Source organism: Scyliorhinus canicula, chromosome 15, assembly GCF_902713615.1.
Source record: "Scyliorhinus canicula chromosome 15, sScyCan1.1, whole genome shotgun sequence".
NCBI lineage: Eukaryota > Metazoa > Chordata > Chondrichthyes > Carcharhiniformes > Scyliorhinidae > Scyliorhinus > Scyliorhinus canicula.
The window spans coordinates 31,655,769-31,683,210 of NC_052160.1; the positions used below are offsets into that span (position 1 = coordinate 31,655,769).

The following is a 27,442-nucleotide window of genomic DNA, read 5'->3' on the forward strand; positions in this document are numbered from 1 at the left end:
TATAATAACCAAACTGTATATAAGTATGTATAGATTACAATTCTAGGATCCGACCACAGGTGGCATGGTGACAGGAGAACGTTACTGAAACATAGACACATGTGCCTGTATGTATAGATTACAACTCTAGCATCCGACCACAGGTGGTGTGGCGACAAGAGAACGTCACTGGAGCACATACCAATGTGAGGCAGAACTGGGATTGCAGGCTGATGCACAATCAATTGCACAAAGACGAGAGTTGAATAAACTGAGGCTTTATTACACTAAGATGTGTGGCCTCCGTCAGCAGCTGGCGAAATGGCAGCTGTACGGGGAGCACACATATTTATACTCCGCCTACTGGGCGGAGCCAGAAGGCAGGGACTACCCCCGTACCTGTAGTACAGGGCCTTACCACACCTCTCCTAATACATACAACAGTGGTGATTACCACATTCACCCCCTGTTACAATTGAGTCCTGCGGGGGTGGCGGAGAACTATATACAGAACACGTTTTAATATACAGAGGCAAAAAAAAATTTTGGAGTCCAGTACATGGTGCTTTAACAGTCCCGAACCAATTACAGGTTTAGCCGGTCCAGGGCCTTGGTCTGACGTTGGGAGCGACGCAGTGGTGATGGTAATTCCGGTGTTGGTCTGGTCCTCGGTGACTCCGGGAACGTGCCAAAATCCTCCTAATCCTCAGGTGTGGGCAGGGGAAGGACTGATGGTCCCGCGGGGGGTTGCTGCTGGGTGCACCGGGGGAGTGGAGGGTGGCGCCGGGCCGGAGGGGTGTGTGTCTGGGGAACCTGCTGGTGCCAAGTCCCTGAGGGAGACAGTATCCTGGCGGCCGTCGGGGTACGCTACGTAGGCACACTGGAGGTTAGTGTGGAGTAACTGCACCCTTTCAACCAATGGGTCCACCTTGTGGAGTCATATGTGCTTATGGAGGAGTACGGGTCCTGGAGCTGCGAGCCAAGTCGGGAGCGACACCCCGGATGAGGACTTCCTGGGGAAGGCAAAGAGATGTTCATGGGGTGTGCCGTTAGTCACAGTGCATAGAAGCGACCGAATGGCGTGCAGTGCATCGGGGAGGACCTCCTGCCTGCGGGAGGCCGGGAGATTTCTGGACCGTCGGGCCAGCTGGACGACCCTCCAGACTGTCTCGTTCTCCCTCCCCACCTGCCCGTTTCCCCGGGGGTTATAGCTGGTCGTCCTGCTGGAGGCGATACCCCTGCTGAGCAGGAAATGACACATCTCATCACTCATGAATGAGGATCCCCTGTCACTGTGGATGTAGGCGGGGAAGCCAAACAGAGCTAAGATGGTGTTGAGGGCTTTGATGACGGTGGCAAATGTCATGTCGGGTCATGGGATGGTGAAGGGGAATCTGGAATACTCATCGACCATACTGAGGAAATACGTGTTACGGTCGGTGGAGGGGAGGGGCCCTTTGAAATCCATGCTGAGGCGTTCAAAGGGGTGGGAGGCCTTCACCAGGCATGCGTGGTCTGGCTGGTAGAAGTGCGCGTACTTCCTCGATGGAGTAGGGCAGATTGTGGGCCTTGATGAAGTGGAACAACCGTGTGACTCCCAGGTGACAAAGGTTGTCGTGCAGAGTCCGGAGACGGTCCACCTGTGCGCTGTCACATGTACCTCGGGATAGGGCATCGGGGGGCTCGTTGAGCTTACCGAGGTGATACAAATTCTCGTAGTTGTAGGTGGAGAGCTCGATCCTCCACCGCAAGATTTTATCGTTTTTGATCTTGCCCCACTGTGTGTTGTCATCGATAGCGCCAGCTTTTTGGTTTCCGCGAAATCGAGTGTGGCCCCCTTTAAAAGTCACTGGCGGATGTGGTCTGACCCTATCCCCGTGTCGAAAGCGTTCCGCATGAGGAGGTTTGAATGTTCCGTGGCCGTGATGGCCTGACACTCACAGTCTCTCTCCAGGGGAATTAAAGCACGCCTGAAATCTTCTACAGACTCACCAGGGAGCTGACTACGAGTAGAGAGTATGTCTGGCGAAGAACGTGTTCGTCCGCTGGGCGTAGTTCTCTTTCAGTAGCGCCATGGCTTCATCGTAGGTCGGCGCATCCTGGATAAGCGGAAAAAGGTTGAAGCTCAGCCGCGAGTAGAGGATCTGGATCTCCTGAGCTTCCGGAATTGGGTCTGGTGCAGACCTGATGTAAGCTTCGAAACAAGCTAGCCAATGTTCAAAGTTCTTTTTTGCATTGCTTGATTGCAGACTCAGCTGCAGGCGATCCGGCTTGATGCGGAGGTCCATCTTCTGAAAACTTTAGTGTAATAAATTGATGCCCAATTGCACAAAGACGAGAGTTGAATACAACTGAGGCTTTATTACACTAAGGTGTGTGGCCTCCTACAGCAGCTGGCAAAATGGCTGCTGTACATGGAGCACAGATATTTATACTCCACCTACTGGGCGGAGCCAGCAGGCAGGGACTACCCCCGTACCTGTAGTACAGGGCCTTACCACACCTCTCCTCATATATACAACAGTGGTGATTACCACACAGGTGTAGAATCCAGTCGCATATCGAGTAGCTCCTTAGTCAATAGTAATTAATATTAGTTAATAGTTATTTGTATTTAGCCATATTATCCAACTGTAATCATAGTAGAGATCATAGAAACCCTTTCGTGTTTTAGTTAGTTAGTAAACAGTTTTGTCCATTTACAAAGCTGTAATTTCTCTGATCACTTCAACTACAAAGACATCGACATCCGTGTATAGAGAGAACATCCCAACCTTCTTTTTATCTGGCTCCAAACAGGCTGGAGCAGGTGATGTTTACATCTCCCAGTTTGCCATCCACTGTTCCATAAGAAAGTTCATTGATGCTCTTTATTCCAAGATACCTGATTGTATTTCATTCCCCAAGAGAAGCAGGCAGAGTGAGCATTGTGAGAACAGCAGGCTTCCCCATGGTGCAGAATGCCACTGTGCCACTGAATTCACACATTGTGGGTGTTGCATATCAACTCTGAGTTGTACCACAAACAAAACAGATTACACTCCCTCAATATCCAGGTACTGTGTGAGCACATACAATCGCTCAATGCTCGGTATCCTGGCAACAATCATGATACCTTCATTCTGCGGTAGACCCCTGCCCCATTTGAAATTGCAAGGGCTCTCTGCAGGCCACATAGTTCATGACTCTAGTGCCTAACCTATGGCCGAATGCACACAGGAAAGCACATGAAATGTGATAGAGCATACCATTGAGTTTCTTAAATAGTTCCTCCACTACTGACCCAGTCTGGTGGAGCCCTACAGCACTTGGTAGAGCACATTTCAAGACTTGTGATCTGCTGCATGTTGCCCAACCTCACCAACATGAGGCACTTTTATTTTATTTATTTGACTTAACCTTTATTTAGCCAGGTGAGTGAATTGAGAACCAATTCTCATTTACAATAACGGCCTGACCAAGAGGATAACGCACAGCAACAGAAATTACACAAGAATGCAATTTATTTAAACACTAAAAACAATAGAATAGAAATTAGCAGTAACAGTCGTTACTGTCGTGTGAGAGTATCTTTAAGAAATGGATGTTTATAAATGGGTGTGTATATAAATATCTGTAGTGAGAGTACCTTTAAGAAATGGATGATTACTCCTGCAGTGATGTCAGAGAGGCTGTCTGTCAGCTTTTTACTTTTGTTATAGGCTGTTTGCTGCAGGGTGTGTTTTAGTTTTGTTTTCAGTGTTGGAGCTGAAGCCAGACAGATCAGGTGTACTGTTGATCTCTCTGCCATGAAAAGACTGTCTCTTGATCATTTGATGAGTTCAGAATTCTAAATGTTCTGAGTAGTGACTTTAACCTAATGTGCTTCTGTTAAAGATTATGTTTTTTGTAAGTCTTCTGGATGTTAAAAGGACAGCGTATGCATTACTTAGTGTTGTATTCTTTGAGGGTTGTATTTGAATTGATGGTTGCTAAGATGTTCAATGTATGTTTTAAAAAAGTTAACTTGAGTTCATAGAATAAACATTGTTTTGCTTTTAAAAAATACTTTTCCATTTCTGCTGTACCACACCTGTAGAGTGGGCCGTGTGCTCCCCATACCACAATCTATTAAAAGTTGTGGGTCAGGTGAACTCCATGATATACTTTGGGGTTCTCTAATCCCTGGCCCATAACATTACCAACAGCTGCTTGGCAGCCAGCTGAAAATACGAAGAGGAGGAAGAAGGAGGTGATAAACAACACCGCTCCTTTCTCTTTGGTACTCCTGTGATCACTCATCCAACTGTGATGTCAGCAAATGTCAATGACCTATTTAGCAATATTCTCAGAGTTTACTTTTCCCACTGTTATTGACCATCACATTGTCTGCTTAACCATAGTGCGAGAAGAAAAACCACCACAAAATAAACTTTGTAAACCAAATTTATAAATCAAACCATGTCATATTTCATGCAAATATCAACCAATCAGCATGTGCATTTCCTCTGTGTCTACCTCCTGTGTGCCTTTGCCTGTTCTAATGCTTCTAAGCAATGCACGCCCAAGGCTGCAACACTGTCTGGTGGATAACTGCTGACATTTAGTGTGGCGACTGCAGAGAGCCTTGTAAGACATGGTCCTTGAAGGTCCAGCTTTTGATAGCATCATCTCAGCATGGTTAGCAGCCGTCTGGAATAGCTGTCTGACAGGCAACAGCAAGGGTACTGGCAAAGTTGTAGTGGGAGGATGTCATTTTGAGAGTAGAAGTAGATTTATGCCCCTTGGAATCACTGTCACTCCCATCATCAGCAAACGTTGAAGGAACAATAGCTGGATTTGCTGTGACACCCTTTCCTTAATAGTATTCGCAGTAATGATGCGTGACGGCAGTCTAAGCTTCCACTGCATTACTCAGAAGTCATCTGACTTCTGCCTGTGGTGCAGTGAAAGCTGAGACATTGGTCATCAGATGCTGCTTCATGGTTGGATCACATGGAGTTGGCCATTGTTATAACCCACAAGTATCTTATGGAATGGGAACAATTAACTGCCCGTGAACTTTGCAGAATACGAGCTCTCCCGTTAAGGGGGCAAGGGACCTCTAAACAATATCTAGGTGAATGATATATAAAGCTGGCCAGTTAGGCACCAGCAAGGCAGACCTAACTGGGATCTATCGTGTGATGTATATAATAGTTATTGTAAATAAACTAAGTTTCTTTGAACTGCTCGCTGTGGACGTCTTCGTGGCCGTATAAAAGCCAACAATTTTATGCTGGAAAGGATAGACTCCATGCTTTGCATGAAGCCAGATCAGAGCTAGATTCCTCTATGCTCCATGACAGTGATCACTAACCTTCTATTAAACTCAAAAACAAATTACTGTGAATGTTGGAAATCCAAAATAAAAACAGAAAATGTGAGAAATATTCAGCAGGTCTGGCAGCATATGTGGAGGGAGAAAGAGAGTTGAAGTTTCAAGTCAAAGACCTTTCATCTTTCCATCGGGTCAGCCAATGCAGCAAACATTTGCATGTGTCTACCCATCAACCAATCCTCTTTGTGTAACCTGACCCTCTAATAGCTTGGCCCCAGGCTAACCTGACCCATACCCTGTTTGCTATACACTCATTACATGTGACTCATTACACACGGCTCCCAGCGTTAAGCTTTCCTTCATCATATGCATGGGGCTCGATTCCCCGATTCTGGGGCTATGTCCCCACACCGACATGGGAATGGTGGCGTTTTACTCCAGAAAACCTGGCGCAAAATAGCCACCGATTCCACGTTTTTCTGGGGGCTAGCAGGATGGCAGCATAGAGCACCCAGCTCTATCTGGCGATATGCCCCGGACATTGCCTGGTCCGTGGCCGTGCATGCACACTGCGGCGACCTGCAGCGGCAGCACCATGGTACATGGCGGACGCAGCCTGTGGACCCAGCCCACGAAATAGTATCCCTCTTTGGCCGGCTCACGTGCCCCGGACCATCCTCCCACAGTTTCCCCAGCCCCGAATAATGTCTCCCCTGCCCGTGGATTGGCCCTCCCCCAAATGTGGCGACACTGGACTGAGTCCGCAGTCGCCATGCCGAGTTCCCGACGGATGAGACCACATGAGACCGACGCCATCGGGAACTCGGCATGTGGTGGTGGGGGGGGGGGGGGGGGGGGGGGGGGGGGGAATCGGGGAGGCAGGCCTCAAGCAATGTCCAGATTTTGGCGTCGGCGACGGCAGAATCCAGCCGTGGTGTCTTTATCTGAGCTGATGGGTGTAAACTCTGTTATCTAGCTACCAACTCCATCCCTCTCCCTGGAACTACCTGTGCTTGCATCAGACTGTTTACAGCCTCAGTGTCACAGTTGAGCTCAAGATGAACAACATTGCCCAATCTCTCTCCCACCTCAACTCATCTGTTGATCAAACTCTCATTCATGCCTTTGTTCACCCTCGACTTGACTATTGCGACACATTCCTAGCTGGTCTCCAAGATTCTACCTGTGTAAACTTGTGGTCCGTCAAAGCTTTGTTCTAACCATGTCTTAACTGGCACAAGTCCCATTCACCCTATTATCCCTGTACTTGTTGACCTACATTGACTCCCAGTTATGCAGTCCCTCCATCTTCTTGCCCCTCCTGGTGTATGTAATCTCCTCCAGCCTTATGAACCTCTGAATTTGTTGCACTTCTACAACTCTGGCCCCTTGAGCATCCCTGATTTTAATTGCTTCAGCATTGGTGACTGCCTTCAGTTGTTTTGGCTTTAAACTATGGACTTCTCTCTGAACACGTCTCAGCCTCCCTAACTCTCTTTCCTCCTTTAAAACACTTCCCAAAACCTACCTCCTTGAATATACTTTTTGTCACCTAGCGTAATATCTCCAAAGTGGCTCAGTGTCAAATTTTGTTTTATAATTTTTATTAGGTTAAAGGTGTTGCACAAATATAATGAAGTTGGTGTTATTATTATGGTCCGATTGGTAAGAGTGGAACCAGGTCAGAGCTGAATTGGACAGTGATGGAAAGCTGCTGAAGATGATGGTGGGGTCGACCATCAAAGATTGAGGAAATCATAGCAAGGATAAGGAGATGAATAATATGTCATTATCCCAGAGGAAGTTGGTTGTGACAAGTATACAAACCAGACCAGACAGATTCAAATGTAAAGTTGCAGGAGGAAAAGGACAGAGATTTTGGAGGCACCGGTATGTCCCTGGAATCTGGAAAAGAAAGGGAGCTGCGGATGGGCAGTAGGATGGAGGAGTTGATGGTTTGTTTTTTGAGGAGAGGGAATTATGATAACACATTTGGAAGCTGGAGAGAGCACAATATTTGAGGTACCTGATAAAATGTAGTTTAACCGATCATTCTATAACATATTTCCTCTGTTGTCTAGCTTTGTGGGCTAGAACTTGCATTGTTCCATTCCTAGCCAACTGAATGCTACGACTTTTTTTTTTCAAACCAATTTTTATGGGATATGGGCATTGCTGGCTGGGCCAGCATTTGTTGCCCATCCCTAACTGCCCTCCATTTCAGAGGGTGTTTGGGAATCAACTGGGAGTCAATGTTGTGGAATGGAGCCACATGTCGCCAGACCAGGCAAGGATGGTAGATCGCCTTGCTTAAAGGAAATTAATAAACCAGTTGGGTTTTTATGACAATCGACAATGGTTTCAGTAACTTTTAATTCCATATTCATTGAATTAAAAATGTAACCATCTGCTGTGGTGTATTTGAAACCAGTTACCCAGATGTTAAGAAGGAATTGGAGGTCTCTCCTCCTGGATATCAGGTAGAATTGAAGCAATCATCATCATCATCCCCACCAGGAACTGCAAAACAATCTCAAAATCCTGTATATGCTAGAAATATGAATATACAAAGGTTGGAAATACTCATTACGTCTGGCAGCTTCTCTGGAGATAGAGACAGAGTTAACATTTCAGGTTGAGACTCTCTTCTCAGATCTTGAGGTTCCATAGTTTTTCTTGCATTTCTGCTCTCTCCGATTTCCCTCACTTCGAGTACAATGATAGGGTTCCCCTTGTTCTCATCGTCCATCTGCAATGGATCATCCTCTGCCATTTCTGCCACTTCCAATCTATTGCACCATCAAATACATTTTCCTCTCCACTCCCCTTTCAGAATTTTGAAGGGACCATTGGTCCACCCTTCAGACATTCCCAATATCCCCTCCCTTTTCCATGGCACTTTCCATGCAAGCACAGAAAATGTTTTTATGGGATGTGGGCATTTTGTGGCCCCCCTTGTGGCCACCTTTTTACCTTCGCCCTTCTCAATGTCCAAGGTCCCAAACACTCTTTCCAGGTAACAGTGAATTAATTTTACTTTTTTCAATTTAGTACACTGTATTCGCTACTCATGATGTAGTTTCCTCTACACTGGGGATACCAAACACAGACCAGGTGACTGCTTTTTGGAACACGTCCATTCAATCCACAAGCATGGCCCTGAGCTTGTAATTTCAATTTGCCACTTTGCTTCCACTCTGATCTTTCCAGTCTTAGCCTCCTGCACAGTTCCAATGAAGCTCAATGAAAGCTCCAGGAATGGACACTTTACAGCCTTCCATACTCAACATTGAGTTCAACAGTTTCAGATTGTAATCTCTCCCCCCATTTTTTAGAACAGCAGCTGTTCCCATCTCCTCGAGACTCACATTCCAGTTTGTTACTTGTCCCATTACCATTTTCTGTTGCCTTGCATATCATCCATTTAGTCAATCTCCCTTGCCTTCCACCCTTCCTTTTTGTTCTTCCACTTCCACTATTCCCTGGCTCTGCTTAAAAGCTGTCACATCCGTAACTTTTCCAGTTCCGATGAAAGGCCTTCAACCTAAAATGAACTCTGTTTCTATATCCACAGATGCTGCCTGCCAGATAGTTATTTCCAGAATGTCCTGTTTTTATTCCACCAAGAACTCAGTTTCCTAGCCCTCACCCTATCCCTCATTCTATCCCTCATTCCATTCCATTCCCCTGACCACTCTCTCACTAACCTAATTTAACCACAAGCCAAGATTCAGATGTCATGGAAGGAAGGATAGAATTGAGTATTGAGGTTAGCTCTGAATGTTCATTTAGCTGAAAAATAAGATTGACAGGGAATTTAAGAGATTGCTGTGTAGTTTCCACATGTTGCCTAAAACTGCATCTCTCAATTTTTGTTTACACAGAAATCCCAACTGTGTCCCCACGATGGGTGGCAAGTAGCACAGAGGAGCCTGCAGGTGAGTGAAAAGCAGATGCAGTTGTGGTGATATACATCATTGTAAATACACAAGGGGTTAATGTAAATACACGTAGACTAGATAAACACTAGAGGGAGCACCGAAGACATCATGACACACAGACATTCAACCAATAGGTCAGTAAGATAGGACATGACCAATGGGCAGTCACGACACACCCAGACGTGACACTACCACAGGGGGGCATTACATCAACCCATATATAAGGACACAGCGCACATGATCTTTCTCTTTCCAGTGAAGACACTTAGTGAGTATTGAAAGGGTTGATTGAAACACATCACACCCACCACGTGGATTGTAGCAGACTGGTTAGTTAGTCTGAGTAGCTATAGCAGGATTAACAGGAGAGTCGAATCCAAGTAGGAGAATTGTTAATAGTTTAATAAATGTGTTAAAGCAATCTCCAAGTCCGAACCTTCCTTTGCAAGAGAGCACATCAAGGAAGCAGCTTATGCTACGTCAAGAGCATAACAAAACAGCAGTCTCACAAGCAGAATGATATACAGAGACTTCCTTTAAAGGAGCATAAGGTGGCACAATGAACTTTAACCTCAGAGGCAGCAACATTGAGTCCATAAACGTGAATCTAGCAGAGGATCACAAGCCGCATGATATTCTTTGTGAGTCTGTGTCGTTCTGTGTTTTACTGTGTGGTTCATTGTGGTTCTGTGTGGTTTTCTGTGTGTTACTGTGTGCTTCTGAAATTATTTGTCACTGGCAGAACTTTATAGGTGGTGAGTTTTCCCATCCCACTACCAAAGAGGGTGCTGGAGAATGCACCCCGCCGTTACCAGTTTCCCTGCAGTCATTTAATGCTCCAGCATTAATTGGCTGGAGTTGAGATTTCTGTCACTAACTCAGCAGGAAGTTGCACCTCAGAGAGATGCCAGCCAATCGGATTTATTGGCAGCTCTGTAGGCTCAGAAATGCCAACAGGAGCAGTGGCCACTGCTGGGACCACAATCCCATCATCGAAGTGCTGGAATCCACAGGATCAGCTAGATGTAGGGTTTTGTGGTGGGGACATGAAGGGAGGCCCATAGGTGAGGGGAGAGGAAGGCGAGCTCTTGATGGAGAGGCTAGTGATGAGGGGTCTTGGGCATATCTTAGGGGTGGTGTGAATAGATAGGGGCCTTGCAAAAAGATGTAAAAAGTCCTTTGCCTGAAAACCCCCTAGCAGGGGACCATACAATGTGTTACTGTGTGGTTCTGTTTTGACTCTGGTTCTGTGTAGTTCAACACAGGAACATAGGAAATAGAAGACATTTGGCTCATCGAGCCTGCTCTGGCATTCAGCTAGATCATGTTGATCTTCTACCTCAAGGCCATTTTCCTCCTGCACTATCCCTCTGCCCTTTGAAGTCTTTAATATCTAAAGACTTGTCAATGTCCCTCTTGAACATACTCAATGACAAAGTCTCCCACTGCCCTCTGAATAGAAAATGCCAAAGATTCATCTCTAACTGATGTTATTCCTCCTCCTCTCAATCCTAAATGTGCTATCCCTTGTTCTGACACTATGTCCCGATACCCCGCACCAGTGGAAGCATTCATCCTGCATCTATCCTGTCAAGTCTTGTAAGAATTACATATGTTTGAATGCGATCACCTCTTATTCTTCTAAAGTCCAGTGAATACAGGACTAGTCTCCTCAATCTATTCTCTTAGGACAATCTTGCCTTCCCAGAAATTGGGTGAATTGGTGAAGCTTCGCTGCGCTCCCTCTTTGGCAAATATATGCTTCCTCAGGTAAGAGGACCAAACGTCCACATAGTGCTCCAGGTGCAACCAAGGTTTTCTACTCCTTTACTCAAATCATTTTGCAATAAAGGCCAGTGCATCTTTGACTTCCTAATTGCTTGCTGCACCTGCATGTCAGTTTTCAGTGACTCATGAACAAGGACGCTCAGGTCCCTTTGAACATCAACATTTCCCAATCTCTCACCATTTGGGGAATGCTCTGACTTTCTGTTTTTCCTCCCAAAGTGGATAACTTCACATTCTTCCACATTATAATCCATCTGCAATGTTCTTACCAACTCACTAAGCCTGTTCCACCTAGCTTTGTGTCATCAGCAAAATTGGAAATATTACAATTGATCCCCATTTCCAAATCATTGATATAGATTGCGAATAACTGATGCCCGAGCACTGAGGTATCCCACTAGTCACAGCCTGCTAACCTGAGAATAACCTTACTCTCTGTTTTCTGTCATTGACCAGTTCTCAATCCATGGCAATATATTACCCTCAATTCCATGTGTTCTACTTTTGTTTACTAACCTCGTGTGGGATCCTATTGAAAGTCTTCTGAACATCCAGATGCACCACACCTACTGATTCCCTCATATCTACTCTGCCAGTTAAGTCCTCAAAAAACTTCAACAGGTTTGTCAAACATGGGGTTGGATTCTCCAAAAATGGGGCCATGTCCCCACGCCAGCGTAAAAACCTTTCCTGAAGAAAGTCCTGTGCGATTCTTCTACTTTCAGGGGCTGGCAGGGCCCCGGAGTGCACCTCGCAGCTCTGGCTGTGGATACGGGGCCCCGCACTTCCAGTCGGGAGTTTGCGCATGCGCATGGCGGTGGCCCGCGGTGGCTACGGCGTGCGACGTGGCGGACTCGCACCGCTGACTGTCATCAAATCTACATGGACCACTAATTTCCTGATTAATATTTTTCCCTACATTACCATTATTGTTTGGATGCCTATAAACATCTCCCAACAATTTTTGCTACCTCTTGCTGGTTCCTGGCTCCACCCATACAGACTCTACACCTTGTTCTTCCAATCTAAGATCCCCTCTCACCAATGTACTGAACTCCTATTTTGCTGATAACACTACTCACCTCCTTTTCCTTTGTGCCTATCTTTCCAAAATGTTGAATACTTTGTACCCCTTGGTACCCTGCATCCCCATATCTGTAACGGCAACTAGGTCATACCTATTTACTTCTAATGATGCCCTAACTCCATCTACCTTGCTAGGATTTTTTTTGTTATTTGGTCTTGGGATGTGGGCACCTTGGCTCGACCAGCAGTCATTGTCCATCCCTAATTATCCTTGAGAAGGTAATGGTGAGCTGCCTTCCTGAATTCTGCAGCCTATGTATGAACACCGCAGTGTTGTTAGCAAGTTCCAGGATTTTTACCTCGTGACAGTGAAGGAATGACAATATATTGCCAAGCCAGGATGGTGATTGACTTGGAGTGGAACTTGTCGGTGGTGCTGTTCCCCTGTATCTGCTGCCTGTCCATCTAGGTGGTAGAGGTTGTGGGTTTGGAAGGTGCTTGTAATAACCCTCATGAGACCCACGGTGTTCACACAATTGATCTCCCTATGGGGCTCGTGGAATATAAACTCCCCCTGTTGAGAGGCGGAGGCCTCGCAGCTGGGACTTGTGAACCAGGCACTTAAAAGATGCCAGGATTGGAACCGGCATGATCGATAGTCCAAGCTGGGACTAATGTGCTATGTGCCACCTTGCGACCTTTACTTTTGTTTGACTAAATAAACCTTTCTTGTTCAACCTTTCTGGGACTCCTGAGGATATTATAGTACGGTCAAAGGAGAAGAGGAAGAAAAAGAAGAAGGTGTAATATACACACTGTAGCCACTTTGTATCAGCAATGGAGGGCGTTAATGTTGAAGGTGGTAGATGGAGTGCAAGTCAAGCGGGCTGCTTTGTCCTGGGTCATATCGAGCTTCTTGTGTGTTGTGGGAGCTGCACTCATCCAGGCAAGTGGAGTGTATACCATCACACTACTGAATTTATGCCTTGGAGATGATTGACAGGATTTGGGAGGCAGGAGGTGAGTTACTCACCACAGTACTCCCAACCTCTGACCTGCTCTTGTAGCTACAGTATTGATATAGAATGTCTACAGCACAAAAAGGAGGCCAGTCAGTCCATCGAGTCTGCACCAACCCTCTGAAAGAGCACTCCACCCAACCCCACTCCCCGCCTTATCCCAATAACCCCTTAACCTAACCTACAATCTGTGGGAGGAAGCCAGAGCACCTGGAGGAAAACCACACAGACATGGGAGAACATGCAAACGCCACACAAACAGTTACCCAAAACTGCTGCGAGGCAGCAGTGCTAACCACTGTGCTACCATGCTGCCTCACTGGTCTTGTTCAGTTTCTGGTCAATGGTCACCCCAGGATGTTGATGGTGAAGAATTCAACGATGGTGATGTAACTGAATGTCAAAGGGAGATGGTTAGATTCTCTGAATCTGAGATTATTAGATTAGTTGAATTTGGTTGGGCCTCGGAAACTACCCTGAGGTACTACTGCAATTATGTCCTAGGGTTGAGATGACTGATATTCCACAACCCCAACCATCTTCCTTTATGCAAGGTATGACTCTAACCAGCGAGAGTTTTCTCCAATACCCGTTGACCCGAATGTTGCTAGGGCTCCATGATGCCATACTCGGTTAAATATTGCCTTGGTGTCAAGGGCAGTCACTCTCATTTTATCTTTTAAATTCAACTCTTTTGTCCATGTTTGGATCAATGCCTAATGAGGTTAGGAGTTGAGTGGTATGGCAGAACCTAAGCTGAGCGTCAATGAGCAAGCTATCGCTGAGTAAATGCTGCCTGGTAGCATAGATTCATAAGATATAGGAGCAGAATTAGGCCCATCGAGTCTGCTCTGCCGTTCAATCATGGTTGATCTCATCCTGGCCTTAACTCCACTGTCCTGCCCGTTCTCCATAACCCTTCAACCCATTACCAATTAAAAATCTTTCTAATTCCTCCTTAACTTTACTCACTGTTCCAGCATTACTGTACTCTTGGAGAGCAAATTACATAGATTCACAACCCTTTTGGAAAAGTAGTTTCTCCTCAACCATGTTTTAAATTTGCTACAAATTTGCGCTGTTGATGACACTTTCCATCACTTTACTGATGATTAAGAGTAGGCTGATGGGGCATTAATTGGTGTTAATTGGCTGACATAGACATAGACATAGAACATACAGAGCAGAAGGAGGCCATTCGGCCCATCGAGTCTGCACCGACCAACTGAAGCCCTCACTTCCCCGTAACCCATTAATCCCTCCTAAACATTTTGGACACTAAGGGCAATTTAGCATGGCCAATCCACCTAACCTGCACGTCTTTGGATTGTGGGAGGAAACCGGAGCACCCGGAGGAAACCCACGCAAACACGGGGAGAATGTGCAGACTTCGCACAGACAGTGTCCCAGCGGGGAATTGAATCTGGGACCCTGGCGCTGTGAAGCCACAGTGCTAGCCACTTGTGCTGCCATGCTGCTGGGTTGGATTTGTCCTGCATTTTGAGGACAGGACATACCTGGGCAATTTTCCACATTGTTGAGCAGACGTCAATGTTGTAGCTGGACTGGAACAGCTTGGCTACGGATGCTGTTGTTCTGGAGCCCAAGTCTTTAGTTTTATTGCCAGAATGTTGTTTAGAATCATAGCCTTTCCAACAAGCGCGGAGAGAGAGAGGTGAGAGTTCATTTCAAAAAGCGTGGGGAGAGAGGAGAGAGTTCATTTTGAACTTCGGATCATCCGGGAGGCAGAGTGGGTGACAGAGAGAACTTTCAGGGAGGTTGCCACACCCAGGTTTCAGAGACCATTTCTCGGGACCTCTTACCTGAAAGAACAGGAAGGAAATTGTGGGAACAGCAGCCGTTGGGCGGAGCTGAGAGGGGCAGATTCGTGCCTAGTATTTTTCTTTCCTTTTAAATCTCTTTGGGAATTCAGATCAGAGGGGATGGAAGTTAGGGCAGTTGCATGCTCCTCCTGTAGGATGTGGGAAGTAAGGGACACCACCAATGTCCCCACTGACTACACCTACGGGAAGTTCACCCCACTCCAGCTCCTCAGAGGCTGTGTTAGGAACTGGAGCTGGAGCTGGATAAACTTTGGATCAACCATGAGGCAGAGGGGGTGATGGAGAGGAACTCCAGGGAGGTAGCCACACCCAAGGTTTAGGACAAGAGTAGCTGTGTTACAGTCAGGAGAAGGAAAGGGAACAGGCAGACAGTGCAGGGATCCCTTGTGGCCGTTCCCCTTCAAAACAAGGATACCGTTTTGGATGCCTTTGGGAGTGACAACCTACCAGGGCAAGGCCATAGTGGTCAGGTGTCTGGCACTGAGCCTGGCTCTGTGGCTCAGAAGAGAGGAGGGGGGGAATAGAAAAACGATAGTGATCGGAGACTCAATGGTTAGGGGAACTGATAGGAGATTCTATGGTTGCAAACAAGACTCCTGGAATGTATGTTGCTTCCTGGGTGCCAGGGTCAGAGATGTCTTGGATCCAGTCTACAGGATTTTTAAGTCGTGGTGCACATTGGCACCAACGACATGGCTAAGAAAAGGGATGAGGATCTAAAAAGTTATTTTCGGGAGTTAGGTTGGAAGCTAAAGAGCAGGACGAGCAGAGTAGTAATCTCAGGATTGTTACCCGTGTTGCGTCTAGTGAGGCAAGGAACAGAGAAAGGGTGCAGCTGAACACGTGGCTACAGGGCTGGTGCAGGAGGGAAGGCTTCAGATATGTAGGTCATTGGGATACCTTTTGGGGAAGGTGGACCTGTTGATGAAGGATGGGTTGCACCTAAACTGGAGGGGCACCAATATCCTGGGCAGGAGATTTGCTAGAGCTCTTCAGGAGGGTTTAAACTAGTATGGCAGGGGTATGGGAACTAGAGCTATGGATCAGAGGATAGGATAGCTGTTGAATGGGCAGAAATAGTATGCAGCGAGTCTGTGAGGAAGGATAGACAGTTGATAGGGCAAAGTTACCCTAGGTGGAGAGGGTTAAAGTGTGTCTGTTTCGATGCAATGAGTGTCAGGAATAAGGGGTATGAACTTAGAGCATGGATCAGTACTTGGAACTATGATGAAGTGGCCATACAGAGACGTGGATTTCACAGGGGCAAGAATGGTTCTTAGATGTTCTGGGGTTTAGATGTTTTAAGAAGAATAGGGAGGGAGGTAAAAGAGGCGGGGGAGTGGCACTGTTAATTAGAGAGTGCATCACAGCTGCAGAAAAGGAGGTAGTCGAGGACTGGTTTAGCTCAGTGGGCTAGACAGCTGGTTTGTTATGCAGAACAAGGCCGGCAGCGCGGGTTCAATTCCCGTACCAGCTGAGAATTCTGAATTCTCCATCTGTGTACTCGAACAGGCGCCGGAATGTGGCGACCAGGGATTTTCACAGTAACTTCATTGCAGTGTTAATGTAAGCCTACTTGTGCCAGTAAAAGGTTATTTATTGAGGCGGGTTTGTCTACTGAGTCAGTATGGGTGGAAGTCAGAAACAAGAAAGGAGCAGTAACTTTATTGGGAGTTTTCTATAGACCCCCAAATAGCAGCAGAGAGAAGGAGGAACAGATTGGGCGACAGATCCTGGAAAGGTGCAGAAGTGGCAGAGCTGTTGTCATGGGTGACTTCAACTTCCCTAATATTGACTGGAACCTCCTTTGTGCAAATAGTTTGGTTGGAGAAGATTTTGTCAGGTGTGTCCAGGAAGGATTCCTGACTCAATATGTAGATAGGCCGACTGGGGGTGTTGGGGGGTGGGGGGGGGGGGGGGGGGGGGGGGGTCATATTGGATTTGGTGCTTAGCAATGAACCAGGCCAGGTCTCAGTGTGAGAGCATTTCGGTGGCAGTGACCGCAACTCCTTGAACCTTACCATAGTCATAGAGAGGGATGGGAACAGACAGTATGGGAAGGTATTTAATTGGGGGAGGGGAAATTATACTGCTATTAGAGAGAGCTGAGGAGCATAAATTAGGAACAGATGTTCTCAGGGAAATGCACAACAGTAATGTGGGGGTTGTTTAAGAAGCACTTGCTGCGAGTGCTGGATAGTTTTGTCCCATTGAGACAAGGAAGGAATGGTCAGGTGAAGGAGCCTTGGATGACAAGAGAAATGGAGCTTCTTGTCAAGAGGAAGAAGGAAACTTACTTAAAGTTGAGGAAGCAAGTATCTGGCACTTCTCTAGGGGGTTACAAGGTAGCCAGGAAGGAACTCTAAAATGGACTTAGGAGAGCTAGAAGGGGGCATGAAAAAGCACTGGTGAGAATGTTAGGGGAAACCCCCAAAAGTTCTACACTTATGTGTGAAATAAGAGGATGATCAGAGTGAGAGTAGGGCCGATTAGGGATCTTGTGCCGAGAGTCTGAGGAGGTGGGGGAGGCCATAAATGAATATTTTCCTTCAGTATTTACCAGAGAGAGAGGGTCCTTGTTTCTTGAGAGAACAGCGTGAACCAGGTTAATAGGCTCAAACAGGTTTATATAAAGGAGGAGGATGTGCTGGAAATTTTGAAAAGCATCAGGATAGATAAGTCCCCTGGGCCAGGTGGGATATAGCCAAGGTTTCTATGGGAAGCAAGGGTGGAGATTGCTGTGCCGCTGGCGATGATCTTTGCGTCCTCACTCTCCACTGGAGTAGTACTGGATGATTGGAGGGAGGCGAATGTTATTACCCTGCTCAAGAAAGGGAATAGGGAAAGCCCTGGGAATTACAGACCATTCAGTCTTATGTCTGTGGTGAGCAAAATACTGGAAAGGATTCTGAGAGATAGAATTTATGATTATTTAGAAAAACATAGTTTGATTAAAGATAGTTGGTATGGCTTTGTGGGGGGCAGATCATGCCTCACATGCCTCATTGAGTTCTTTGAGGATGTGACGAGACACATTAAAGAAGATCGGACAGTGGATGTGGTGTATATGGATTTTAGTAAGGCATTTGATAAGGTTCCCCATGGTAGGCTCATTCAGAAAGTTAGAGGGCATGGGATACAGGGAAATTTGGGAGTTTGGACACAGAATTGACTGGCCGAAAGAAGACAGCAAGTGGTAGTGAATGGAAAGTATTCCACCTGGAGGTCGGTGACCATAGGTGTCCCGCAGGAATCTGTTCTGGGACCTCTGCTCCTTGTGGTTTTTATAAATGACTTGGATGAGGAAGTGGAAGGGTGGGTTAGTGAATTTGCCAATGACACAAAGGTTGGTGGAGTAGTGGATAGTGTTGAGGGTGGTTGCAGGTTCCAACAGAACATTGACAGCATGCAGAGCTGGGCTGAAAAGTGGCACATGGAGTTCCACCTAGATAAATGTGAAGTGATTCATTTTGGAAGGTTGAATTTGAAAGCTGAATACAGGGTTAAAGGCAGGATTCTTGGAAGTGTGGAGGAACAGATGGGTCTTGGGGTCTACATACATAAATCCCTCAAAGTTGCCACCCAGGTTGATAGGGATGTGAAGAAGGAGTATGGTGTGTTGGCTTTCATTAACAGGGGGATTGAGTTTAAGAGCCGCAAGGTTTTTCTGTAGCATTATAAAATCCTGGTTAGACCACAGTTGAAATATTGTGTCCAGTTCCAGTCGCCTCATTATAAGAGTGATGTGGATGCTTTGGAGAAGGTGCAGAGGAGATTTACTTGGATCCTGTCTGAACTGGAGGGCATGTCTTATGAAGAAAGGTTGAGGTAGCTAGGGTTTTTCTCACTGGAGCGAAGAAGGAAGAGCGGTGACTTGATAGAGGTGTACAAGGTGATGAGAGGCATGAATAGAGTGGATATTCAGAGACTTTTACCCAGGGCGGAAATGACTGTCACGAGGGGACATAATTTTAAGGTGATTGGAGGAAGGTATCGGGGAGATGTCAGAGTAGGTTCTTTATACAGAGAGTGGTGGGTGAGTGGAATGCACTTTCAGCGGAGGTCGTGGAGTCAGAGTCATTAGAGACATCTAAGTGACTCTTGGACGGGCACATGGACAGCAGTAAATTAAAGGGGTGTAGTTAGGTTGATCTTAGATTAGGATAAATGGTCGGCACAACATCGTGGGCCGAAGGGCCTGTACTGAGCTGTACTGTTCTATGTTCTATAGGGGAGCACCAGACGGGGTTTGTGAAGAGGCAGCTGCTGTCGACAAATGTGTGCAGGTTGCTCAATGTCATCATGATGCCCACAGAGGGGCAAGAGGTAGAAGTGATGGGAGCAATGGATGCGGAGTAGGCTTCTGATTAGGTGGAGTGGTGTATTTGTTGGAGGTGTGGATTGGTTCTTGTTTGGCCAGGGTTTTGTGGATTGGGTTCGACTACTGTATAGGGCACCGGTGGCTCGTGTCCGGATGAACAGGACGAGTTTGTGGTGCTTCGGCCTGAATCGGGGTATAAGGCAGGGGGGTACGCTCTCCCCATTGCTTTTTGCTCTGATGATAGAGCCGTTGATAATGGAGCTCAGAGCGTCGAGTGGTTGGAAAGGGATTGAGCGGGTGGGGTTGACCACAGAGTCCCATTGTATGCAGACGATCTTCTCATATATTTGGTGGGCAGTTTTGACAGGATCATGGAGATCCTGAGAGAATTTGACCATTTCCGGGGTATAAATTGAACATTGGGAAAAGCGAGGTGTTACCGATTCGAGTGCAGGAGAGAAGGCTAGGGAAGTGGCCGTTCCTGGTGGTGGGGGCAAGTTTTTGGCATCTTGGGATACAGGTGGTACAAAGCTGGGTGCAGCTGCATAAACTGAATTTGGCATTACTGGTGGAGGGAATGAAGGCAGACTTTAAGAGGTGGGATGTGTAGCCATTGTCACTGGCTTGGCGCGTGCAGATGGTTAAAATGACGGTGCTGCCAGGATCTTGTTCATGTTCCAGAACCTTCCCATATTTGTTCCCAAGTCCTTTTCTGGAAGGTGAATGGGGTAATTCTGGGGTCCGTGTGGGCGGGGAGGACCCCACTGTGAGGAGGATGTTTTTGGAGAGGGGGCAAAGAGACAGGGGTGGGGGTTCTGGCATTGCCGAGCTTGATGAACTATTATTGGACTGCAAATATCGCAATGGTTTGCAAATGGGCAGTGGAGGAGTGGTCGGTGTGGGAGCAGTTGAAGGCTGTGTCATGTAGGGGGACGAATTTGAGGGCACTGTTGTTGGCACCTCTTTCGTTCTCGCCAGTCTCATAATCCACAAGCTCGGTGGTGGTGTCAGCGTTGCAAATTTGGAACCAGTGCAGGCAGAATTTCGGGTTGGAAGGCATGTCTCATGGGTATCGATATGCAATAATCACAGGTTTGTGCCAGCGGGGCTGAATGCGAGGCTCCGGGGTGGCGACAGGTGGGGATACAGTACTTCAGGGACTTGCTTATAGGGGACATGTTTGCAGCCTGGAAGAGCTGGTGAAAACATACGAGTTTCCAAAGGTGAATGGGTTTAGGTGCCTGCAGCTGAGGGACTTTGTGAGGAGAGAGGGGACGTCCTTCCCGGGGCTGCCGCAGATAAGCTGTTGTCCAAGGATGAATTTGGAAAGAGGAAATGTCAGATATTTATGTAGAGCTGATGGAGAGGGATGGCACTCCGGTGGAGGAGATCTAATGCAAATGGGAGGAGGAGTTGGGTGAGGAGGTGAGGGTCTGGATGTGGAAGGAGGCCCTGTGGAGCATGAACGTGTCCTCACCGTGTGCGAGGTTGTGCCTCATCCAATTTAAGGTGGTGCAACATGACGACATGACATGGCCCACATGACGGTTGCGAGGATGAGCTGGTTCTTTGCAGGGGTGGAAGATCGGTGTGGGCAGTGTGTGTGTGTGTGTGTGTGTGGGGGGAGAGGGGGCGGGGGGAATCACGTTCACATGTTCTGGGCATGTTTAAAGCTGAGGGGGTTCTGGCAAGGGTTCTTGGATGTCATGTCCCAGATATTTTGGGTGTGGGGTGGCACCAAGTCCGGAGGTAGTGATATTTGGAGTGTCGGAAGAACTGGGAGTTCAGGTGGAGAAAGAGATGGATATCTTGGCCTTTGCCTCCCTGATATCCCGGAGAAGGATTTTGTTGAACTAGCAGAACTAGGAGCTGCCAAAGGCAGGGGTGTGGGTGAGCGACCTGGCAGAATTCGTGTACTTGAAAAAGGTGAAGTTCGCCTTAAGCGGAGCGGAGGAGGGGTTCACCCGGAGATGGAAGCCATTAATCAATTCTTTCAGGTAAATTAAGTCACTGGGGGAGGTTTAGGCGTTTGTTTCTGATTTGTTCATTGTTTTTGGGGGGAGATGGGGGGAAACTAAGGGGGTGGGAGAGTTGTGGACTTGGTATCAGGGCTGTTGTGAGCCTGTGTTTGTTGTTCCTGTGGATTTCTGGTTTTCTGATATTTTTATGTATATGGGCAAAATACCTTTCATAAAAATATTTTTTTTTAAAAGAACCATAGCCTTTGCAGTATCCAGTATCTTCAGCTGTTTCTTGTTATCATGTATATGTGCAAAATACCTTTGATAAAAATATTTTAAGAAATGGACCATAGCCTTTGCAGTATCCAGCATCTTCAGCTGTTTCTTGTTATCACATGGAGTGAATCAAATTTGCTGACGACTGGCATCTGTGATCTGGGGACCTCCAGAGGAGACCAAGATGGATCATCCACTTGACACTTCTGGTTGAAGATGGCTGCAAATGCTACTTTTGCACTGATCACCATCATTATGGATGGGGATATTTGTGGGCCTCTTCCTCCTGTTAATTCTTTAATTATCCATCATCATTAACAACTTGTTGTGGCAGGGCTACAGATCTTAGATTGATCTGTTAGGAGTAGGATCACTTAGCTTTGTCTATCTCAGTCTGTTTCTGGTGTTTGGCATGAAGGTAGTCCTGTGTTGTAACAGATCGAGTATCTTTAATTCTGCCTTTTTTACACTTTTCCAGACTTTAACCAGATTTAGTTTTGGCCTTTGTTTCCATGGCCTTCCAATTTTTTTTACTACTTTTCTTTCTATCACTAGTAGTTTTGCTTCTCTCCTTTCTGAATTCCCTCTCAGCTTCCCACCTTCCTGCCAAGCTAGTTTAAACCCTCCCTGTGTATTTCTCTTTTGTACAGTTCTCCGTGTTACTGTGTGTTAGCATATAGTTATGCATGTGACTGTGTCATTCTGTGTTACGATATGGTTTTGTGTGGCTCCGTGTGATCCTGTGGTTCTGTGTTCCTTTGTGTTTGTGTTACTGTGTATTCTATGAGTTATGGTTTGGTTTTGTGTGTTACTGTGTGTGTGTTATAGTGTGAATCTGTGTGTTCTGTCTGTGACCAAGTGTTCCTGTTTGAATCGGTGTGGTTTTGTGTGTTACTTTGTGGTTCTTGGTGTTGCTGTGTGGTTCTGTGTGGTTTTGTTATGGTACACCAATTGTTTGCCATTGTTTTACAGCCACGGGCTGAACTGTAGCCAAGCCCAACATGAGGACTCCAGAATTACTGCAGACGATTATTTTTGCTTTAGTTGAACACAACACAGGTCAAATCTGACTGGAGAAAGTTGTTTGTACAAGGGCATCGAGTCACCAGCTGTGTGAATGTTTTCCTAAAAATGAGGAGGGGAGAGAGTAAACAGGTCCTTGTGTCAGTCAGCATGTGCTGCTGACATGCCTGCTGTGTTACTGTTTTGATTGGAAAATCAATTGGTTATAATTCTGGTCTGACTGCTGACCAGGCCTCTCTATAACAGGCGGAAAGGGAATTCAAGGAGCCTTCCCAGTGTGAACAGAAAGTGCACAGCCTGGTGTGCAGAAGCATGAAAGTTCATCCAGTTCCCACCCACAGGCAGGTAATCTGTATTTAGGGCTGCCACAAGAAAACGTTTGGTGAGAATGAAGAAAGAGAAACAGCACAAATTGTTCCACTGGGAAAACTTGGCATACTGGGAAGTGTAGTGAATCACAGGTGCCAATGTGTCAAAATAGCATATTTATCTACCGTGCAACACTGATACAATATCCTATTTTGTTCATTGTGTGGTACTGTGTAAAACCATGTGTAGCAAAATACTGCGTGGCAGCATGTGGGCCTCTGTGACACTGTGGCCAGAATTTAATGGCCTCTTAAGGGCCTTTATCCACCCAGCCTTAATTTTTAGGCTGTCAGGTATTGATTAGATCAGTGAACTTTCTCATTCTCAGGTGGGAGGGCGGAGGTGGGAGTGCCTCAATCTGAAGGCCCCTTCAGATTTGGGATGGCCTCCACTCAGGGATCTTTGGCCGTATTCCCCACCCCCCTCACAACCTCAACCCCTGACACAGAGATTCCATCCTCCTGACCATCTCCTACTCTCCTATTCCAGGCCCTCTGGTACCTACCTGATGTGCAGACCTGCGACTTAGGTTCAGGTACGGCAGCACTGCAGTACCGCTTCTGACCACTGCAGCACTGGGGCTGGAGAGCTGATAGCTAATCTGATTGGTTGAAAGCTCTCCAAGCGGGACTTCCATCTAAGGGCGGTTGAAAGTCCTGCCTGCTGCTAATCAATGTTCAATTGCATATAAAATGGAAGTGGATCTGTCAGAGTTCTGACTCTTAGGATGGCGGATGTCTGTCCGTGTGGAGTTTGCACATTCTTCTTGTGCCTGAGTGGGTCTCACCCCCACAACCAAAAGATGTGCAGGGTAGGTGGATTGGCCATGCTAAATTGCCCCTTAATTGGAACATTTTTTAAAAGGATGGTGGGTGTCGAGCACTCACCATCCTGAAAATTTAGGCCTGTGTGTACAGGACTGTGTCGTGCATGGGACTGTGTATTGTGTGGGACTGTGTATTGTGTGGGATTGTGTACTCTGCGGGACGCTGTGCTGTATGTAATTATGTGGGACAGTGTACTGTGTCGGATTCTGTGGAACTGTATGCTCTATGGGACTGTGTATTGCATGGGGCTGTATATTGTGTAGGGCAATATACTTTGTGTGACTGTGTTCTCTATGCGACTGTGTACTACATAGTACTGTGAGCTATATGGAATTATGGAACTGTGTATTGTGTGGGACTGTGTACAGTGTGGGACTGTGTGCTATATAAGATTGTGTACTGAGATATAAATCAGCTGTGATCTCATTGAATGCAAGAACGGTTTTGAGAGGCTGAATGGCCTCCTCTTATTCCTGTGAAATATGTGAAGAGGTAATACTAAACATGCAATTGGAAATCAAAACACATTAAAGCCAATGTTATTCAGTAGGGATATAAAGTGTAGCATTAGGGATAAGGAAAAAAGCTTTTAAAACATTCAAGGTCCTGGTGGGTAGGAGAATTCAGCCAATTATAAAGTAAGCAAAAGTAGATGAAAACAGTAATGAAGGTAGCCAAGATAAACATTGAATGTGAGGTTACTGAGAACATGTCAGGGAACAGCTCAGGAAAAAAGGGAAGGGTGCCTGAGACGGATATATTCCAGGAATAGCAGAGAAAGAGAAAAACAGCAGCCAATAACAGCAGATAAATTGCTAAAAATGTAATGTACCCACATGTTCTAATAAAGATAGGAATAAGATAATGGAAGTCTGATAAACTGGTAAGAGGTCCCTCAGAGTTGGAAAGAAGCTAACAATGCTGCACTAATTAAAAAGTGTCAAGACAACTCTTCAAATTAAAGACCAGTAGGTTTAATATCAGTTGTCGGGAAGACATTTTGAATAACTTTGGGTGCAGTTGTACACTTGGCAAAGCAAATGTTGGCAAAGGATGACAAATGGATTCAGCAAAGAAATGTCACATTTAAATAATCCAAAGACAGGAAAATATAATTCATACCAGGTCCTGGATTTTGAGAAAGTTTGCACAAAAGTGACTATTAAATAAATTTAAACTCATGGAATTGAAGGTTAATTATGAAACAGATTAGATGATTAGTTACATGATAGAAGACAGAGAGTAGGATGAAGTTACCAGTGATGTTCCATAAGTATCTGGGCTGGGCTTTTATTTTCAGTATATTTATTAATAGCTGAAACAACACAATAGAGAGACATATATCTGTGTCTTTTAATGGCATAACAATTGGTGACTGGAACAGAATAGAAGGTCAGTGGTAGATGGGAGTTAGGAGAGATTGCAACAAAGATGTGTAGGGCATGAGACAGACGAATTGTTAATGACAGTGTAATGGGGCCGAAGGGGCTGATAGTGGCATAAAGGTCAGACAGCAGAAAGTGTTATTAGGAGTACAAAGGTCAGTGCTGAGACCCCAAACACTGCTTTTAGGTGAAGCAACATTTCACTTGAACCTCCTTCACTTTGGTCTACTATATTTGCTTCTCCCAATGCAGTCACCTCTACATTGGGGAGACTAAATGCAGACTGGATGACTGCTTTGCGGAACACCTTCGCTCAGTCCGCAAGCATGACTCCAACCTTACTGTTGCTTGCTACTTCAACTCAACATCTGGTTCTCATGCCCTCTGTCCTTGACCTGGTGAAATGTTCCAGTGAAGCCCAACGTAAACTCAAAGAACAGCACACCATCTTCCGATTAGGCACATTTCAGGCCTCGGGACTCGACATTGAGTTCAACAGCTTTAGACTGTGATCTTTCTCCTTCACATTGACCTCCTTTTTTTATCCAAAATATATTTTGTCCCAATGAAAAACCTCCGCCCCTCCTCCTCAGTTGGGCCTTGTCACTTGTTCTTATGGTTTGCTTTCACTGAACCACTGACTTGTTCTCCTATACTTTTTAATTAATGCAGCATTGTTAGCTTCTGTCCAACTCTGAGGGACTGTTAGCTGTCCATCTCTTTTCATGCTCCCTCTTTGCTTTTCATATTTGCTTATTCACCTCCCCTCTGAACCTTCTATATTTAGCCTGGTTCTCAATTGTATTTTGTACCTGACGCCTGTCATAAGCACACTTTTTCTTCTTTAGCATAATTTCTATTTCTTTTCAATTCCAGGGAGCTCTGGATTTTTTTGTCCTACCTTTCCCTTTCAAGGGAATATACCTTGCCTGTACCAGAATAATCTTATCTTTGAAGATAGCCCATTGTGTAGCTACTGTTTCTCCAGCCAACATTTGACTCAAGTTTATACAGCCCATATCCATTCTTCGCCCATTGGAATTGGCTTTGTCGCAGTTAGTTATATCTCGGAAAGAATGCAATCGATCCGCACACACTCACTGGTTTTAAGTTTTTTAACCCCAAACCAAATAAGGAATTAAATGTAAGAATATCCCAGCCACAAGCACCCAATTTGTTATGGATGCCTAGTCAAGAGGCTGAACCAGAGCCATAACTTTTTAAAGTTTTAAGATGGTGCAGAAAGATCGATTTGTCCCAGAAGTGATAATCTAAGAAATAGGGCATGGTTATTTTATAAATAAACTTGATTAAAACAAAAGAAAAGAAAATAATAGTTATTTTTAAACTTCAATTCTCACACTAATGTATTACATGTAGTTTTGAATCTTAACACACTAGTTCCCATGAAACAGCAGTTTAAAATAAACATGTAGCTCTCATACCACTTACACAGACACAGGCAATACTTCATTTAATGAAGCACTTTTCCTTCTGTCAGGAACATTCTTTCAGAATCCTTTTCCAAAAAGCCTGCTTCGGTGGCAACTTTCATGACCTCGGTCAATTTCCAAAGCCTTCTTCTCTGTAATCTTCATGACTCTCTCGGTTGATTTCCAAAGTCTTTTCCTCTGTAACTGTTCAGAACAGCCTTCTTTCTCTTTCTGTCACTCTAAGCTCCACCCAGGCCCCAAACAAAAGTTCTCTGCTGGGCTGTCCAGGCTTGAACGCATCAGCATTATCTTGGCTGTTATATTGCTCACTCCCATGAGCCAAAGAACAGAGCAATGCAAATGATATGCAACTAACCTCCCATTGATAGACAAAAAGGCCATCAGATTCTGTAATGGGCTAATAGCTGGTCTGACAGGAGTGTCCTGAAGAACAATGGATCCGGTGCATCCTATTTGTTCCCACAAACAAGTTTCAGCCTGACTGGGACAATGTAACTCAGCCAGCTGTTTGCATATTCCTATGACCCTGGTGTTATCAGGTTTTTGTTTCTCTCAGTCTATTTAACCCCTAAATTGCCAGCTACATTGGGGTCTCATTTCTGGACCCAATTTCCTAATATCTCCCTGTGTAACACTAAATGGATTTTGTCCTTGACCCCTCTGGGATATCATCCATCTCCAGCAATGGATTGCTTCCTTTAATCAATACCTCCACCACTACCCCTTTTCTTCCTTTCCTATCTTCCTGAAGTGGAGATTCCGGCGTTGGACTGGGGTGAGCACAGTACGAAGTCTTGCAACACCAGGTTAAAGTCCAACAGGTTTGCTTTGAATCACTCGTTTTCGGAGCACTGCTCCTTCCTCAGGTCAATGAGGAAGGATTCATTCACCTGAGGAAGGAGCAATGCTCCGGAAGCTAGTGATTTGAAA

General features: G+C 45.8%; 1 protein-coding gene across 1 annotated transcript in view; it reads left to right on the forward strand.

Annotated features, from left to right (window-relative positions):
• Nucleotides 1-27,442, forward strand: part of LOC119978502 (netrin-3-like) — a 378,885-nt gene that overhangs the window by 290,296 nt on the left and 61,147 nt on the right. Inside the window, exon 5 of the mRNA XM_038820177.1 lies at nt 9,163-9,216. Coding sequence (XP_038676105.1) covers nt 9,163-9,216 — 54 coding nt within the window. The remainder of the gene's footprint in view (nt 1-9,162; nt 9,217-27,442) is intronic.